Source organism: Pongo abelii, chromosome 8, assembly GCF_028885655.2.
Source record: "Pongo abelii isolate AG06213 chromosome 8, NHGRI_mPonAbe1-v2.0_pri, whole genome shotgun sequence".
Lineage (NCBI taxonomy): Eukaryota > Metazoa > Chordata > Mammalia > Primates > Hominidae > Pongo > Pongo abelii.
The window spans coordinates 92260671-92279549 of NC_071993.2; the positions used below are offsets into that span (position 1 = coordinate 92260671).

Here is an 18879-nt window from a genome sequence, read left to right on the forward strand (position 1 = left end):
CCATCTCATATCATTCTCATATTAGTAACATCAAAGTTCAATGTAATGATGAATTAGCACAGGGAAATATTTCTAGCCTTATTATTTTTGATACAATTCCACAAGCAACTATGGAACACAACCACCATTTGTTCGGAAAGTATTTTCTGGAGGACAAACAACACGTTTACATTTAATTGTTTATATTAGATTTTAAAATAAGCATTTTTTTCTTGCTGAGATTATCTTCATCACAAAATTGAAGTTTTGTGTTTGAAGAGAGACATACTCCTAGGTAAGCATACCATGTAATAATTATCTTGCAGAGTTTGCTTCTTTGTCTCTCAAGTAATTAGTTGTTTCCTGTCAGAGTGTTGGGCTGTGTCAAGTCCAACAAAATATTTGATCTTATTTCTATTCAAAATCATTTTTCAATCAAAATTAAGGACAAAGGAAAAAAGTCACTTACTTTGCTTTAGCTTCTGCATCTTCATATGCTTTATTAGAAACATCATCCAGCCCTCCAATTAAATGTTTGAAAGAGCTGTCAGACGAAAAAAGCACAGTGATTAGAGTAAATCTTCTACAAAGTAGTAACAATGGCAACCTAGTCAATGATATAGTGAAACAATCTAAAGACATCTACATAAAAGTAAATTCAAACACTTACTCTAAGTACATTATTAAGAAGCATGTCAGATATTTTTCCTGACTAGAATATAAACTTTATGAGATTAGGGACCTCTTCTACCTTATTCACCAATACAGTTGCCAACACATAAACAAATCTGGCAACGATATCTGGCAAAAGCAGATATTCAAATAATTGTTTGGAATAAAGTCTGTGACACACTAAATGATATACACCACAAAATTAATGAGTCAATTAAAATACTGAAATGACAGCAAGATCTACCAATTATGGAGTGCCTGCTATATGCCAGGTACTGTTATTTAAATTACCACTAACATATATTAATTACAATTCTCAAACAAATTCTGAAAAACAAGCATTATTATCTCCACTTAACAAAATAGTAAACTAATGTTCACAGGCAAAATAAATATGCAGAATACAGGAAAACAAAAGGAGAAGATCACAGAAAAATTAACTCATTTTGGAAGAGTGAAAAACCAACTTTAGCATAAAACCGGAGGAGTGAAAAACCAACTTTAGCATAAAACAGGAGGAGTGATTTAACTGCTTAAACCCAATCTATTCAATATCCTACTATGCCCCTGGAACTGTATTCAGACTTCTATAGGGAAGCATCATCAATTCTGTCACTAAAATAGTAAATATTATAGCGCCAACACAAAACGAATACACACATGTATACCAGAAGCGCCCTTGAAAATTACTGAATACAACCAGATACAGTAACTCTTACGGTACACTACATTCTAGCAACTACTGAACTGGAATGAAGGAAAGAAAAAAGTGAAAGTCTATACTCAGAAGTCCCAGGACCCACATGATAATCAGATCCTCACTCACATGGTACTCATATGCCAGGCATTGCTATAAGTGCTTTATATGTAATAACAAATATTTTAATAGTTCCAATGAGGTTTTTCAAAATAAAAGTTAATTCTTTTATTTTGAAATAGTATGAGTTAGTATCATAATCTCCGATTATAATGGAGACAATTTTAAAATACTGTAAGATATTACATTTAATTTTAACCTCTATCAGCTTAATACATGTAAATCGTTTGTGTGTTGTGAGTATTAAACAATAAGTTATGCATGGTGAGACCCTGAAACATAGTAAGGTGCTTGCTGATTTAAAATGTAAATGTTCCTTAATTGCTTTTACATATACTTTTTTATTTTGAAAAACTATAAAGAGGAACATGACACCCTTCTTGGGGCTGGGTGGAGGGGAAGGGAGCAGCTGTTACTTCAGACCCTTGGGTAATGAGCTCATCTAGGGTGCAAGGTAACCAGAATGCTGAACCTAATAAATGAACTATTTCTATACATAAAGGGACCCCAAAAAAGATTAGACAGAGACACGGGGAATCAAGAATCATATTCAAGAATATAAAGTTTTCTGTAATGAATTGTATTAATTCATGCCAAAACAAATGATTGCTAAATAGACAAATAATAGGCAACAGTCCTTAGAAAGTTTTCAAAAGTATATTACCAGTGATAAGTAATAAATATAATTCCCATAGTTGAAAAATATGTTCAAATATTATTTTTGTCATTGTTCTTTATATGGTAAAATTTCCCACTTTCCCATAGAATGTCTTGGTCCTTACCTAAACTTAGAGGGAGTCCGAGTTTGAAGAATGTTCTTAAGGCTAGACGCGTGCACAACATAGAGTATAATATTTCTTTTATTATGAATAGATAATATCTGGCTAATTTTCTGGAGTTTTTTTAGATAATAAGAAAACTTAAGCACAGTTTAAGTTCCTTGTCCAAGATGACTGCAATTTAGCAGCACATCCACCACTAGAATGTATATTCCATAATGCTTCTGTCCTTTATATTTGGATATTTACAATACAATGAAATCCAAAACATTATGAAAAGGTATTGAAAGAGAAGAATCAAATAATATTATGTAGGAAAACCAAACAGCAATAATTACTAAAACTTAGTTTTTCAAATCCATTTCTATATATTAAGAGATTGTGTTATTAGGCATTTAAAACTCATAGTAATTCTGAGAGTTCACGTAGTTTATTTTTTAAAAATCCTGTCTTTCCTTCTATTATCTATTTGAATTAAGGACACTTTAAACAGGATAGCATATTACCAAAGAATTACAGAGTAAACTGATGATAAATTTGACAAGAATTAAAACTTTTAACTTAACAAATTCTGTTCAACCCACTAAGCTAGATTAAAACTCCACAAAATATTATTTTGAAAATACAGTTTGAAATTCTTAGCAAAATATATAAATGGAAAAGCATAGATATGGTTATGCTAGATGGAGTTTAAAAAGTAGAAACCATCTAATTATCCCAATGAGCTTAAAAATAAGTTGAGCTTGATTGGAAAAAAACACATTTTAAACCTCATAATATCATATCCAGTGACAAGTATCACATTAAAAAACAATGAACAAAAGTAGTATTTGAAGTATAACTTTCTTCAGGTCTTCTTAAGTGTCCTGGATTTAAAATATGAATGTTCTATGTTGTCCTAATGACCCAATATTTATGAATATTTCTTATGACTAGACAAAAAATGAGAAAATAATAGGTACCTACAAAAGTCCTGTATAAACATTACAAAAACTATTTTTAAATTCAGTTCCCTGTAAATTCCATTTGAAATGTAATTGATTTTTGATTATAAAAAAATTAAAACTGAATGAAGAAATTAAGAAATCACCCATAGGACTCTAACTACAAATGACTAGAGGAGGTATCTTTATATATTTCCTTTTCCTTTTAATTTTTTTTGCATACTTTTATTGTTGTTCATACTTTAATCTTCATCGCTATGATTTTTAACTTAATATTATAGCATAAGTATTTACTTTTATTTTGAAAAACTCCTTAAGCAATATTTTAGTAGCTGAATACATCACAGATACTCAAATACACACAAACACACATATACACACTTACAGTTGAAGGAGGAGTTGGAGACCTTTTATACAAATATCTTTATTCATACTCTATATTATAAACCTATGGAATTTATTTTCAAAATAAAAATACTCAGAACTATAATCTTGGCATTTGGAATTGGAACCACGTGTCCTTAATAAATAATCTTTACTTAGAAGACAATCCTAGCCGAAAGAATACAACATTTTCTGAAACATTAAACAAATGTGTCTTGCTGATAGATTCTAAGTCTCTTCAAACAATGTCAACCATTATACATAACTGGAAGTTTAAGAAAATATAGAATTTTCAAGTAATATTATTAAGTTCCAAATGACTGCCACTGTCTACAGATCCCTGTACTGATCAATGAATAATTTAAGACATCTTGATAAGCATATTATAGAACTTATCACTCCTGGCCAAAAATGAACCAATTAGTGTTTCATTTTTCCTTCTCTCAGACACTCTGTAGGAACACCTGCCATCTGTGTGAACCCTCATCAAATAGACATTTGGAAAAGTACTACCGTAGGTATCAGATGCTTTTCTAAATAGTTACGCAGGTCCTATGACATTTCTTGACTAATGCCTTTTTTTTTATTGTTATTCTATTCTGAAAAAGATTATAATGAGATGTGAAAACTCCAGCAACTGAATAAGTAGAAACCAGAAAATATTATTTATGAGTTTTAACAAATATAGGTGACTACAGAAAAATCACAAAATTATCTTTTCGAACAAACACAATTCATACACAAGTTACACTTTAACATTGTAAAATAAAATACCAAATTTCTACATGCTAAACTTAATTTTGGAATAAATTAAAGACATGTTACTGAGCAAATGGCTTTAGTTTAGGGCATCTCCGCAGCAAACCTTTATGCATGCACATATTTCATGCAAAATTTTCTGTTACTTTTGTTGGGACAGAAAATCTGATTTTACAAGTCTTGACATAATACTTTAAGGAGTATGGGTAAAATGTTTTCAGTTGAGTACACAGATATTGAAAGAGAGGAAATGGGAAATCCCTTTTATGTTTAATGATGGTAGTTTAGACATACTTGTCAGGTGGGGAGGGAAAAGAAAGGAAAGAGGAAGGAAGAAGGAAGAACAAGGAAGGGAAGAAGGAAAACGGAAAGGTGGATGGAAAAAGGGAGACAGAAAAGGAGAAGAATCTATAACCCTTACACACTAAGAATGGTGACATTTAAAGAAATTGTCCTTAAGGAATATCAGTTAAGAGGCTGTTTCTCATTTTAGAAAATTTGTCTGTTTTAGAACGCAATGATGACAGTAATTCAGTGGGTAATAAGTTTAGTTATTAAAATGTTTTCATTATTAAGGCAAAACATTCTTCTGAAGGGAGCTGATTACTCAGTGGTATGTCTGAAAAGAATATAATTTGGTTCATCAGTTGTGATATAATGAGACTTCATCTAGACAGAAATGGTCTTTTAAATTATTAGAAAGGCAGTCCAAATATCAGAGATCAGCATTACCATGCTGCTAAAAAATCATAGCATTTAAAGTTTACTTTACAGGTTACAAAGTATCATATATATATATATATATATATATATATATATATATAAACTAACACAATACATATATGTACATATGTGTATATATATTTGGTGTATATATATAGTGTGTGAGTTAGTTGATTTAATTCTCATGATCTCCTATCATTTATTATGATATAGTGGCTTAGAATTTTGTATAAACATTTTAAAAATAGAATATTTTCAAATTAAAAATAGGGTGGGAGAAAGTCTCATAACATTCAAAAGAGTTTTTTTCTTTTTTACACTTAATAGTGAAATGTTATAACTCAAAAAGTGTAAAAGGTAAAATCTTAAACTGGAAGCTATTTCAAACACTTCAATAGTGCTAAGCAAAATGTTTGTCAGGTATTACCAGAACGCTTGGCAAAGCCTTCTTAATTTCACAGGCTATACCGTTATGCTTTGTTAACCTGAATCTCATCTAAATCGTTTTTAAAAAATATTTATTTAAAAATGTAGAAAGTTAGTGTTCCAAAGTAGTTGAGACGTTTTACTTAGCTAAGCCCAAGGTTTCAGAGGGATCCTTCATTGTTTTGACACACTTATGCAGAAAATCCCTTGATTTACTTTGTGGCTTCAAGTGTTCTTATGTTTGTTATTTTTTGTTTATTTTATTTATAACGGGACAATCGTAATTCTTAGTCGCTTATACTATCAAGTATCATGTGACTATATGTTTCCTTGGAGAAAAAATTACCCCCAAATAAAATAAAACCAGCCACATCCATATTTTCCCAGTTATCCATCCATTTATTCATCCATCCATCCATCCATCCATCAGTCCTTTCATTCAACCAAACTCACACATATGTACATATACAATGCCTACTGTCTATAAGGGACAATTCAAGCTACTGTGGATTATGCAAAAAGAATAAAGTACAACTTTGAGGAATTTAGAGTCTTATATTATAGATAAGACACAAAGCCTTATAATACAAAGGTGAGAAGTAATGAGTAGCAGAATGCATATCAGAAGGAAGGCTACAGTGTGCATAAAAATAATTTCATCTACTCAAAATCATATTAGTAATTTCATGGAAAGCAATGACATTTTTATGAGTAAATAATTATTAGTATTTTCTTATCATGCACATGTTTATATTTGCAAGAGACAGTTACACACACCAAAGTATTAGATGTTTGTCTGTGTCTTTGCTTTGTAATAATATCCCCCTATCTATCATGGGGATTATTCACTAGAAAAACGGATTTCAAATAACAAACACTTCATTTAAACTGTTTCCTGATTATAATTATGTGCTTTAAAAGGTACCACCATTTGAAAATAATGATCCAATCTAGCATATGCACAAACGAATAAAAAGCTAAGAATTGATTTCAGGAATTCTCTCCTTTTACTTACTGTCACTTTTGAGAAATAAAAAAGTGACTTAGTGCTGATCAAGTTTCCATGTCTAATATGTCTATATAAATCAGTGTTTTCCAGGACAGGGTCTTGTTAAGTTGACTAGGCTTATTATATTAATCAAATGAAATCATCTAGTTTTGAATTTTAAAATTACGTGTGTGTGTGTGTGTTTCCAATGGCAATATGTTAACAAATTGAAAGACACCAAAGAACTCTAAGGGATAAAAGATTTATTGTAATTTTACAATCTTGAGCTAAACGTTAACATTTTGGCATGTATCCTCCTTGATTTTTTTTCAGTTATTTCAGAGTTGAAATTGTATTGGTTTAGTACTTACTTGATTTTAGGCTGTCTGTGCTTATACTATAACCAACTTAATGGTTAAGTGTGGAAAACAACCTAGTCAAGCATGTAGGACACGCCTGGTTACACAGAAATATCCAATACGAAATGACTAAACTTCTCAATTTTTTTGTTTATTTGCTTATCTAGTAATTCTACTGTTGAAATATTGGTGACAAACATTAGCTTAAGATTTTATTTTTAACTCTTTCTCACTTTTAATCCTTAACTGTTCAGAATATATACATCTTTTTGGCATGGATGTAGTGAAAAGGGAACACTTACATTCCTAGTGGGAAGGTAAACTAGTATAACCACTATGGAAAATAGTACGGAGATTCCTTAAAAAATTAAAAGTAGAACTACCATTCAATCCAGCAATCCCAGTACTGTATATCTACCCAAAGGAAAAGAGGTCATTATATGAAAAAGACTTGCACATGCATGTTTGTAACTGCACAATTCACAATTGCAAAAATATGGAACCAACATAAACGTCCATCAACCAATGAGTAGATAAAGAAAATGTGGTATATATACACCATGGAATACTACTCAGCCATAAAAAAATGAAATAATGGCATTTACAGCAACTTGGATGGAGTCAAAGACCATTATTCTAAGTGAGGTAACTCAGGAATGGAAAACCAAATATCATGTCTCACTTACAGTTGGGAGCTAAGCTATGAGAATGCAAAGGCATAAGAATGACATAAGGGACTTTGGGGATTCGGGGGGAAGGGTGGAAGCAGGGTGGGAGATAAAAGACTACATATTGGGTACAGTGTACGCTATTAGGGTGATGGGTGCACCAAAATGTCAGAAATCACCACTAAAGAACTTATCCATGTAACCAAAAACCACCTGTACTCCAAAAATATTGACATAAAAAGGAATATATGCATCTTAATAAAGGGTGTAAAAAGAGAAACACTGTTTTAAAAAGAAGTGTTCTGAGATTTTCCTATACACAATTTTGATATTATAAATATTCTATCTTAAATACTTATATACAAGTTTCCTATATATGATTCACCCTTTTCTAAGGATGACTGAATTCACAATCTTTTTGTAGAGTAGTGCTACTCAAAGTATAGTTTGCCCACTATTTGTTGCTAGTCTATAAAGACATAAGCACAGAAGTTTAGAAACTTTTCTAGCAATTTGACAATGCTGAGACATCCAAGAGCAAGATCAGTGGTCTTGTGTTTTTGAACAGGGTACAGATTTGTGTTACTGTCAAATCCATAAGGTGAGAAACATTTGGTAAAAGCTGCATACAAGTCATGAGTAAGAGGGTATTATTAAATGTGTGCTATTTTAAGATTAGTTTGCTAATTTTAACCTAAAGTATATAAATTCGGAATCTATTTATCTTATCAAAAGATAATCAAAATTTAACCATAGTTTACAGGAGTAATTGATAGAACTAGCTACTAATGAAAGATTAACTAAAATAGAACATCACTTGTTCCATTTTGGATAAAAAATAAAAATGAAGGCCAGGCACAGTGGCTCACGCCTGCAATCCCAGCACTTTGGGAGGCCAAGGCGGGTGGATCACTTGAGGTCAGGAGTTCGAGACCAGCCTGACTAACATGGATAAATCCCTTCTCTACTAGAAATACAAAATTAGTCAGGCATGGTAGTCCATGCCTGTAATCCCAGCTACTCAGGAGGCTGAGGCAGGAGAATCACTTGAACCCGGGAGGCGGAGGTTGCAGTGAGCCGAGATCGTGCCATTGCACTCCAGCCTGGGCAACAAGAGCGAAACTCCATCTCAAAATAAATGAATGAATAAATAAATAAATAAACATAAATTTTTGCAGTATGCTGATATTACTTTAAAATGACTTCTTCTGTTCCCGTCAATTCTACTCTGTGAGACTGGTTTCTCTATTCTGAGTGTATTAAACAAAACATAAAACAGCTAAAGAACACATTACTCCCTGCAAGTGGCATTTCCATCATCCATCTAACCTAGATCAAAAAAGCTAACAATCAAGAAACAGGCATATTTGACACATTAAAGCCTAGACAGTGAAATCCACAGTGTTCTTTCTAAGTGTACCAATTGCAGTCAGAATGGAGAACTGCTATTTCACTCATAAATTGTGGTTTTGTTATGACGGTAAGACAAGTATAATAGCCATTATCTTTCTTATTACTTGTACACATGCTTTCAATGACAATGTGATTAATTGGGGCAATTTTTTTTCCTTTTATCTGGCATTATGTTTGTTCTAGTATTTTTATTGAAATAGGATTTTATGTATGCTGAATATAATAGGAAAAAAGAGTGGCATTTATTTCTATGCTTTTTTTCACTTGTATTTTTCTAGCAATTCATTTGTATTTTGTTTTACAAAAACATCTGTCCACAACAAAACTGGTCCTTAAGCACAGATCCTTGGAAAAGCACTGTCCTAGACAACTCACTTTCTCTCTCACCCCCACCTATATGCCTCTTTCTGAATCCTATCTGACACCTTGTGGTTGCTTTTCGGAGCATATTGCAGAGTTCTGGAATTATTAGTTTTTGGTCAGTCTCCTTCTCTATAAACTGAGCTATTTAATCTCCAGGTTTACAGATATTCTTTAATGTCCTGGCCCTTTCCGAAAAACATTTGCTGACTCCTGTTCTAGATTGTCCTCTTCCTTCCTCTGTATCTAATCCAACACCAAATCCTGTATATTCTAACTTCAATAATCTGAAATGAATCCCCTCTTTTATATTGTCTTTGGGTCTCAACTGCCATTTTCTCACTGGAGAATTCTGTAACTGCCTTTTCCTTTATTTCCTCTCTCATCCTTACACAGTAAGCAGAGTAATCTTTTAAAAACATAAATCAGATCGTGTCACTCTTCTGCTGACCTCTACAACTTCTCTGAATTATCCTACGCTACATTTGACCATAGGATACTTCAGGCATCTGCCTCAGGGCCTTTGTCTTCTGCCTGGAACATTGTTTCTCTAGATTTTCATGGTTTTTTCTCAGTACCATTCAGGTCTCAGCTCAATTGTTTCCTTTTTGTACAGGACTGACCAACCCATGCAAAGTAGCCTTTACTCAAAATCCTTCCCAATGTCACTCTGTGATTTTAACTCATTTTCACTCACCACTAGCTAAAAATCACTTTGTTTGTTTAAATATCTGCTGTCTTCTCATGCCAAAATGTACATTTCATGAGATCAGGCACCTAGTCTAGCTTCTTCATCAGTATCTCTATTTAGGAACTAGAGTATTTCCAGGCCTGTAATAGAAATTTAAAATGAATTAATAAATAGATGGATGGACTCACTCAACCACTTACTCATTTATTCATTTGGGTGTATCTATGTGCCCAGGATATGACAAGCAAACTCTTAAGTTTCTGAAGCAAAGTTTTATTTAAAATTTAAGATATGTGAGTTAAAAGTCCTCTGTGTGTCTTAGGGTATCCACCTATACGAACTCTTAGGACAAAGGCTTAGTTAAAATGAATGCCTAGCATACATTTTGGGTCCTAATAAAACAATACATTGGTATAAATATGGGTGAAGTGATTTGAAACACTTAGCAATTTAACATTGAATTATATAGAGGACATTAAATGAAGGTAATTATTTTAGACCATAATGAAATTTATATCCATGAATCCCAATTAAAGTGGAAGAAAGGATTTTAAAATGTAGCATGACTTTCATTTTCAATTAAAAGCAGGAGAAATTAGAATCAAATCTCATGTGATAGTTCTTAGCCTTTTCAGTGTTTAGGAGGAAAATATAAGAATAGATTGCCCTAATGTGCCAACTCTATATGTTTCCTTTTCCTTAAAAATAAATATCTCTCAACTATATTTAAATCAAACAGTCCATGCAATGGACATACTTTTTGTGGCTGGCCAATTATTTTAAGTGTTAGCAACTTTCTTTACCTTACTATATAAAATCCATACTAACAAAAGTAGATATTATACATTAGTCTTCCTATCATTGCTTTTCTGGACCAAATTGTACTGTTTTGACATGAAAACCAATGATAAGTTTCACATATGTTTAATTAATTTCATCAGAATAATATGCTTTCCCAATGAAAACAAACTATCAATACTAAATTAATTTTTTCTTAACACTGTAAATTCTCAATTTTAAGACCATTTTGTGATAGAATTATGTAGAAGCAAATGTGAATTTTTTCTCAAAATTTTGGTATTCTCAAAGCAGAATCTATGACAACAATGAGTGTCTTATCTATTAAAAAATTTTCAGAAGGAAACAACTGACACTAGGGCCTACCTGAGGGTGAAAGGTGAGAGGAGGGTGAGCAGCAGAAAAAAATAACTATTGGGTACTAGGCTTAGTACCTGAGTGACAAAATAATCTATACACCAAACCCTCATGACACAAGTTTACCTATGTAACAAAACTGCACATGTACCCTAAAATCTAAAAGAAATGTTTTTAAAAATTTCAAGCTTCTCTACTTACAAATTATTAAAAATTTACAAATTCATATAACTGGCAAAAAATCTTATCCAAATTGTCTAAAAACAAATAGGCCATATTTATTAAAAACAATAAAAATCTATAGCTGATATATTCTAGTTTATATAGACGTATCAATTATAGTAGATATCAGTTACAACAATCCACTTTTTAGTAACTGACTATTTAAAAACTGCCTCTGGGAAACTCTGGCTAAGAAAAATATCATGGGAATGCAAATACTATGATAGTCACTGATTTTCTATTAAGCAACTTGAAAGTGAAATCCTAAAATGGCACAATAAATCTATCCCAAGGTATCTTTTTTAGTAGACTTTTGGTTATTTATGCTCTGAAACTCCTGGAAACAAAGACATTAGCTTAACATTTTTATAAATATCAATCAATTACTGGACTTTTTATTTCTGCTCTCATTACATGATTAGAAAGGGAAATACATACCTTTCCCAAAAAATCATTAGAAGCTTAACAACGAATGCATCCCTTTATGTCACAAATTAATGTTTATATAACTTAGCAATATAAAAATTTCAAATAAAACATGAAAATACTAGCTAGCATGTATTAGGATTGTACAAACTATTTTACATGGATGTTCCCTGTTTTACAGGTAAGGTGATCAAGGCTAAGAAAATTAAGTAATTTGCCTGAGGTCACATGTCTAGTAACTGTCAACACCGGGATTTGAACCAAGGCAACCTGTTTCTAACACCTGCAATCCCAGCCGTAATTGGCACCATATTTATCTCCCCAATATGGAAATCCGAGGTGATCTAGTCAACAGTTGTGTCTAAGATTTGGTATTAAATATCTGCTTTCTCTCTCAAATCCTGCCCTTATGGCCAATCAAATTATTATTATTATTGTTATTATTATTATTATTATTTTGAGATGGAGTCTTGCTCTGTTGCCCAGGCTGGAGTGCAGTGGGGTGATCTTGGCTCACTGCAACCTCCACCTCCTGAGTTTAAGCAATTTTCCTGTCTCAGCCTCCTGAGTTGCTGGGATTACAGGCACCCACCACCATGTCCAGCTAAGTTTTGTATTTTTAGTAGAGACAAGGTTTCACCATGTTGGCCAGGCTGGTCTTGAACTCCTGACCTCAAGTGATTCCACCCATCTTGGCCTCCCAAAGTGCTGGGATAACTGGCATGAGCCACCACACCCGGCCAAGATTCTTTAAGATAAATAATTTTTATTTCAACAGGTCACCTTCTTTCTCCTATTGTATTATGAGTATAAAAGTTCCAATTAGGGAAGTAATTAGACCCCTGGGGCTGCCATAACAAAATGCCACAGACTGGGTGGCTTAAAGAACAGAAATTTATCTTCCTACCATTCTGGAGGCTGGAAGTCCACGATCAAGGAGCCACCAGGTTTGGTTTCTGGTGAGTTATTTTGTCCTGCCTTTGGCTAACATGGCCTCACATGGCCTTTCCTCTGCATGTGCGCCCTGTTTGTGTCTTTTCCTGGCTTGGAGCCACCAGGTTTGGTTTCTGGTGAGTTATTTTGTCCTGTCTTCGGCTAACAAGGCCTCACATGGCCTTTCCTCTGCATGTGCGCCCTGTTCGTGTCTTTTCCTGGCTTCCAAGGACTCCAGTCCCATAGGTTTAGGGCCCCACTCTTATGACCTCATTTAACCTTAATTATTATACCTTTTTAAAGGCCCTGTCTCAAAATACAGTCACATTGGGGGTTAGGGCTTCAACATATGGATTTGGGGTGGGGGACATAATTCAGTCCTTAATAGGAAGTCTAATGAGGGAACACCAATGGCAATCTAGACAATACATTTTCTTGTGTATTTGGGCTATTTAATATGATTTTCATTTGTAATTTTTGGAAGGTTCATAAAAAGAACTCAGCTTTTTATGCTTTTTATGAACCTTTCAAAAGCTACAAATGAAAATCTCATTAAATAGATTTGCATTTTTTCCCTGGACTTCAAGTGTAGTGACATTATAATCATACTTTTCTGCCATAGGAAGTACCCCATATTTTTTCTAAAACAAGTCTCCTTTTCATTGCTGCTAATCACAGAGTCTTTCATCTTTCTCCTCTGGACTCTTGCTCCATCAATTACAATCTTTCTTATTGTTTTGTTGTCTCCCTTTTGACTTTTCTTTCTTTTCAGTCTAAACAAGATGTTCTTTCCAAACCTAAAAAAAAAAAAAAAAAAAAAAAAAAAGCAAAACTATCCTCTGTGGTCAAATAGCCAGTGTGAAGAAGCTGCTTTTCCTATGTCTCATCCTCATTTTTCATTAATTCTCAGCCTATTGCTGCCTGGAATTCTATTCCCATCTTTCTTTCACCCTTATTACAACTTTTCCCTCAAAGTTATCATGACTCTGCTAACCATTCACCCCAGTGGTCTCTTTCCAGGTCCCATCCTCGGTGAGCTATCTGAGGTTCAGGGTCCTGCTCGCCTTCTTCCTTGGTTGCAGTCATGCAATAGCCGCTCATGGCACTCCACTAAGCTGCTCTGTGCTGATCGCTGATGCCCCACTTTCCCGATTCTTCTCTTCTACCTCTACGCTACTTTTCAGCATATGTGACACACATTCCTTCCTCTGACATTTCTTAAAGGTAAATCGTTTCCCAAATTGTGTCCTTTGCCTTTTTTTCTATTCAATATATTAAATTTGTTTTCTTAAATATTTCTTGTTTAAGATATGTTCAGTTTTGTTTTTTACCTTCATGATCTCATTGAAACCTCACAACATCTCTATGAGGTAAGTATAGTTATCTCTGCTTTATAGAATACTTACAGCAGGGTTTCTCAAACTCAGAGCTACTGACATTTTGGACAAGATACTTCTTTGTTTTAGGGAACTGTCCTGTGCATTGTAGGATGGTTAACAGTATCCCTGAACCCTACCCACTAAGATAACAGTAGCAAACCCAGTTGTGACAACAAAAAATGTCTCCAGGCATTGCCAATGTTACCTAGATGAGAATACATAAGTGACAAGGCTAAGGGAGGTTACATAAACTTGCCTGGGAACACATAGCTAGAAAGTGATCTACAATTTGATCGCAGGTAGTCTGATTTTTATTAGAACTTAGTTCTTACATAGTACTCTGATTTAAGTTCTCCCATAAAATAACATTTAACCTTAAGACTTCAGTTCAGACCCCCAGGCCGATGACTTTCAAATCTATATCTGTATCCTCAAACTCTCCAGATACATATTGTCATCATTTTTTCTCAGTGTCATATGCATGTCTCACCTGTACCTCAAACTCAACCTAACCATAACTGTATTAACCAGCTTCCATCCAGACTTGCTGTTAGGTTTTCTGTCTTTCTAATGGCATTATCACCTACCAATAATTCAGGATAGAAATTTTGGTGTTATCTATGACCTTTCCCTTTTACCCAAGTCCATCCAGTCTACCTTTGCAATCTCTCTTGAATTTGTTCCTCTTTTTCCTTTCTACTTCCACTGCCTTATTCAAGTTATTGACATTCTTACTTCAGAAGCATCCTCGGTTTCGCTGCCTTTAATCTCTCCTACCCTACTCTTTCCCCAAACACAACCACGCTTTCCAGTTACCACTTACTTTGTTGGTATAAAAGAAACAGTTGGTATAATTGACAGAGCATGGTCTTAGTGCAGACAGTCCTGGAATTCCAATACAGCAATGTAACTCTGACCAAGTCACTGGGTCTTTCTGATCATTAATTTCTCTCTGAAACTGTTTTTGTTTTCTGTTCCCACAGGGCTATTGTGGGGATTAGCTGACATGAGTGTATTAAAACAAAAACATCGTATTTGGATGCTGAGAAAATTTATCAGTTAGCTTGTGTGAACTCTTCCTTTCTTTTCCACCACTGACCACAATTTATATCATCTATAAACTGGGATCTTCTCAAGTCATAATGTTTTATTCCTATATAAGTTATTACTTGGATAATTTCCATTTTTCTTTTGTCTACCCTTTCTTTTCAGGTACCTTGTTGGCCTTTACTATTTACTTTTGACATTTCAGAGAAAGTTTATTTGAGCTCATTTCTACTCCCAATTTTCTGAAGTCTTAGATTTGTTTATTCTTTTCCAGAACAAAGAAGCAATCACTAAAGAATGAACAATCTTCCAGATTCTGTCAATAATTAAGTTCTATGTCTCAACTGCAGGAAAAGAACAAATGTCAAACTAACTCTTTTAGGACGGTGATATATCTAATGCCTTGGGCTGATTCGCCCCAGTCATGTTTCAACCAAAAACTTAAGCTGGCGAGGGTGCAGTGGAACAGATGTTCTCATATATTGTCACTGGAGAGTAAACTGTATAATGATTCTAGGCAATAATTTAAAAAATACATATCCTTTGAATCAGTAATTCTAATACTGCATATTTCTAAAACAGGGGTAAAGTTTAACACAGAGAATCCTTTACAAAATAAAAAATTAAAATGAGCTTAAATGCCCAAGCACAGTCAAGAAACTATGACAAAGAAACTCAATTATACATGAAGTGTTTTTATTAACATGGTAAATTGCTAATGCAACGTGGTAAAGTAATGTGTTGTAACAGGCTTTGAAAATAGAATTAAACTCAAATACCATTTCTTTACTTACAAGCTGTATGTTTTGCAACATGACAGTTTGGCTATGTGAAGCTTAGTTTACCTTTGAAATGGAGAAAAAAAAGAATTCCTTGCAAGTTTGCTGTGAGAAAAATTAATGACTATTCATCTATAGTACATCTAGCATCTATGTGTATACATTAATATCTCTATCTGTGTGTATGTGATTTATTAATGCTGCCCCAGGATGTAGACAAAGCAGGAGAAAAATATCTAGGCAGAATTATCTCACTATTTAAGGACACGAAATTATCAACAGTAATTCCCTTTGAATGGCAGGGTTATATTTATATGTCTCTATGCTTTCCAATCTTTCTAAAACAAACAGTTATTACATTTATAATCATATGATATAGACTATATTAGGAAGGTAAAAAAAAGAGAGAAGATTTAAAGTGAACCCTATGGGAATAATGCAAAATAATTAAATAAAATGTTATTCAGCCCAAGTGGGTTTCTTGTCTAGATGACAATGTACTATCTCCAGTGCAGCTAGGAGGACAGCACCCTTCTTGACTATTAAAGGCAAATCATGATTTGCCTTTGCTAGTCTGGCTTTCCATTTAAAACTAATTCAATTATATGACTGTAGCAAAGCAATGGCTAATATGATCATTGTACTTTATGCAAAGAAGTAAATTCTAAAAAAGGCCTCCTTTGTAAACACAGCTGTCTGGGAATGAAGTTTCACTGTTATTGTGGCTGATGCTAATCCAATTCATACATCCATGCTATGAGTTTCAAAACAAGTACCAACTGCTAGACATATTAAAAAGAAAAGAAAAGTCTTAGATCTTTATGACCCAGCTGGGCCTGTAATAACTGTCTCACCAGGGAAGTGTGAATACTAAAGTAAGCAAAACCATTTAACTCCACCAAAAAAGCGCTGTGGATGTCTAAAGCAGAATTCAACTCTCAAACTTCATGACTATACAGTGAATTTTTAAACTGATTGCTAAGCTTCTGTCAGAAATAAATCCTGGTGCCCTCCCCTCCCTGGTTTACCTCTGGAACACAAGAAGCATTATAACGTCTCCTCAAATAAACAGCCAAATGTTGTACATAAAAATGGTAAAGAGATTTTCAAATATAAAGTTTCAAATATTATCTTTTTAATTGAAGAAATTAAGATGGATATTTATGATTTAGAAACTGAAATCCTTTATATTTTCTTATTCACTCATACAACTTGTTTATGAGTTCCGAAGACATTGTGAATTTCTAAATAACAAGTTTTATAACATCCAATGGACAAAAATGCAAGTCTTAGAAATATGGTAAGGTTTCAAGCATTTACTGGAAAAAAAATGAATTATTTATTCATTGGTGCAAAACAAAACAATAACTGTAATTAATGTAATCAAAGCTGTGATTATTATATTTTTAAAATGATTATGAACTCCAACATCAATTTCCATTCATCATCTGATTGTAAAAAGTAAAACTCAACAAAATTCACATTTCTAACCGCCAATGGACATCTGCTGACTATCTGCATATCACTTAGGCAGCCTGAACTTGAAATATCCGTAACTGAATCAGCCAGTTACTTACATCTCAACCTGTTCTGTCTTGTTCTATTCTTTATCTATTACATACATCTATTATTTGTTTATTTATTAAATACATCAAAGTTTCCTAAACTAGAAACATTTCCCTTTCATCCCTCACATTTAATCATTAATAAAAATCTACTTTAGACTAAAGTTTATTTATTTTTATTTTTATTTTTGTGTCTTGAGCCAGAGTCTGCTCGGTCGCCCAGGGTGGAGTACGGTGACGCGATCTCAGCTCACTGCAACCTCCACCTCCTGGGTTCAAGCAATTCTCCTGCCTCAGCTTCCCAAGTAGCTGGGACTACAGGTGTGTGCCACCATGCTAGGCTAAGGCTAAGTTTTGTATTTTTGGTTGAGACAGAGTTTCACCATGTTGGCCAGGCTGGTCTTGAACTCCTGACCTCAAATGATCCACCTGCCTTGGCCGCCCAAAGTGCTGGGATTACAGGCATGAGCCACTGTGCCTGGCCCTAGACTAAAGTTAAGGCTCTTAAGCTCTAATGAACATCCTTTAGGACTACTGCATCAGTATCTTAAAAGTCTGCCTGTTTGAGTTCTTCCCCATTGTAATTAATCTCCTACTCTCTTCCTTCGAAAACAAATACAAAATACAGTTCCAATGGTTCTCTGTTGGTTTCTTATTGCCCCCAAAATAAATCTAGATTATTTTAGTTTGAGATACTAGGATATTTATTTACCATCTATCCCCATCTCTTCTTTCCAAACACATCTTCCAGCTTTCCACCTAATTATCCAATTCCTTGTCCCATAAATCCTCTGTTATTGCCACACTCCCCTTATTACTGTACAAAAGTCTTTCTAAATTCCTTGTGTTCTATACAGGTCCTTCCCTCAGCAGTAGCTGTCTTTACCCTTCCTTCTTCACTTGCAATATACCTACTCAAACTTAACAACTTGGCTCTCATGTTATACTGTCCAGGAAGTTCTAGGATGCTACCAGCTAAACATATTCTTCCATCCTCAATGTTCCCCAAGTATTTTATTCTTACTCAAAATGCAGTTTCTCATGCTGATTTTTGAATGCATCTGTTTGGACCAAGAGTTAATCCAAAGAAGGAGAAGACTTTGCTATTCACCTTTATATCTCTGGATCCCAGAATAGGATTTGGTTTGGAATCTGTATGGATAATTGATTTATTGCCTCTCAGTCCAAAATTTACTCTTTTTAACTGCTCTGTAAAAGTGGATCAGGTTGACTGGCACTGAAACTTTGTTGGCAGAAGGTATTGGAGAGATACTTCAAGGACAAAAGGGTTCAGCTTCCTGGTTCCAATGTTCTTGGTAAGCTCTTGAGGTTTCTCTTGTGTCTGGCTACTACAGTACATGGCAGCCAGCAGCTTCCCTAGCGGACTTCCCCTCAGGTGGTTTTATGCCTC

The 18879-nt window shown here is 33.9% G+C and overlaps 1 protein-coding gene across 7 annotated transcripts in view; it reads right to left on the minus strand.

The window, feature by feature from the left end:
* The window catches only part of PRKG1 (protein kinase cGMP-dependent 1), a 1319235-nt gene that overhangs the window by 137081 nt on the left and 1163275 nt on the right, over positions 1-18879 (minus strand). For all 7 annotated transcript variants that reach the window (XM_024253325.3, XM_024253324.3, XM_054522585.2 and 4 more), the window contains one exon: positions 449-523. In XM_024253325.3, the coding sequence (XP_024109093.1) occupies positions 449-523 (75 nt within the window). The remainder of the gene's footprint in view (positions 1-448; positions 524-18879) is intronic.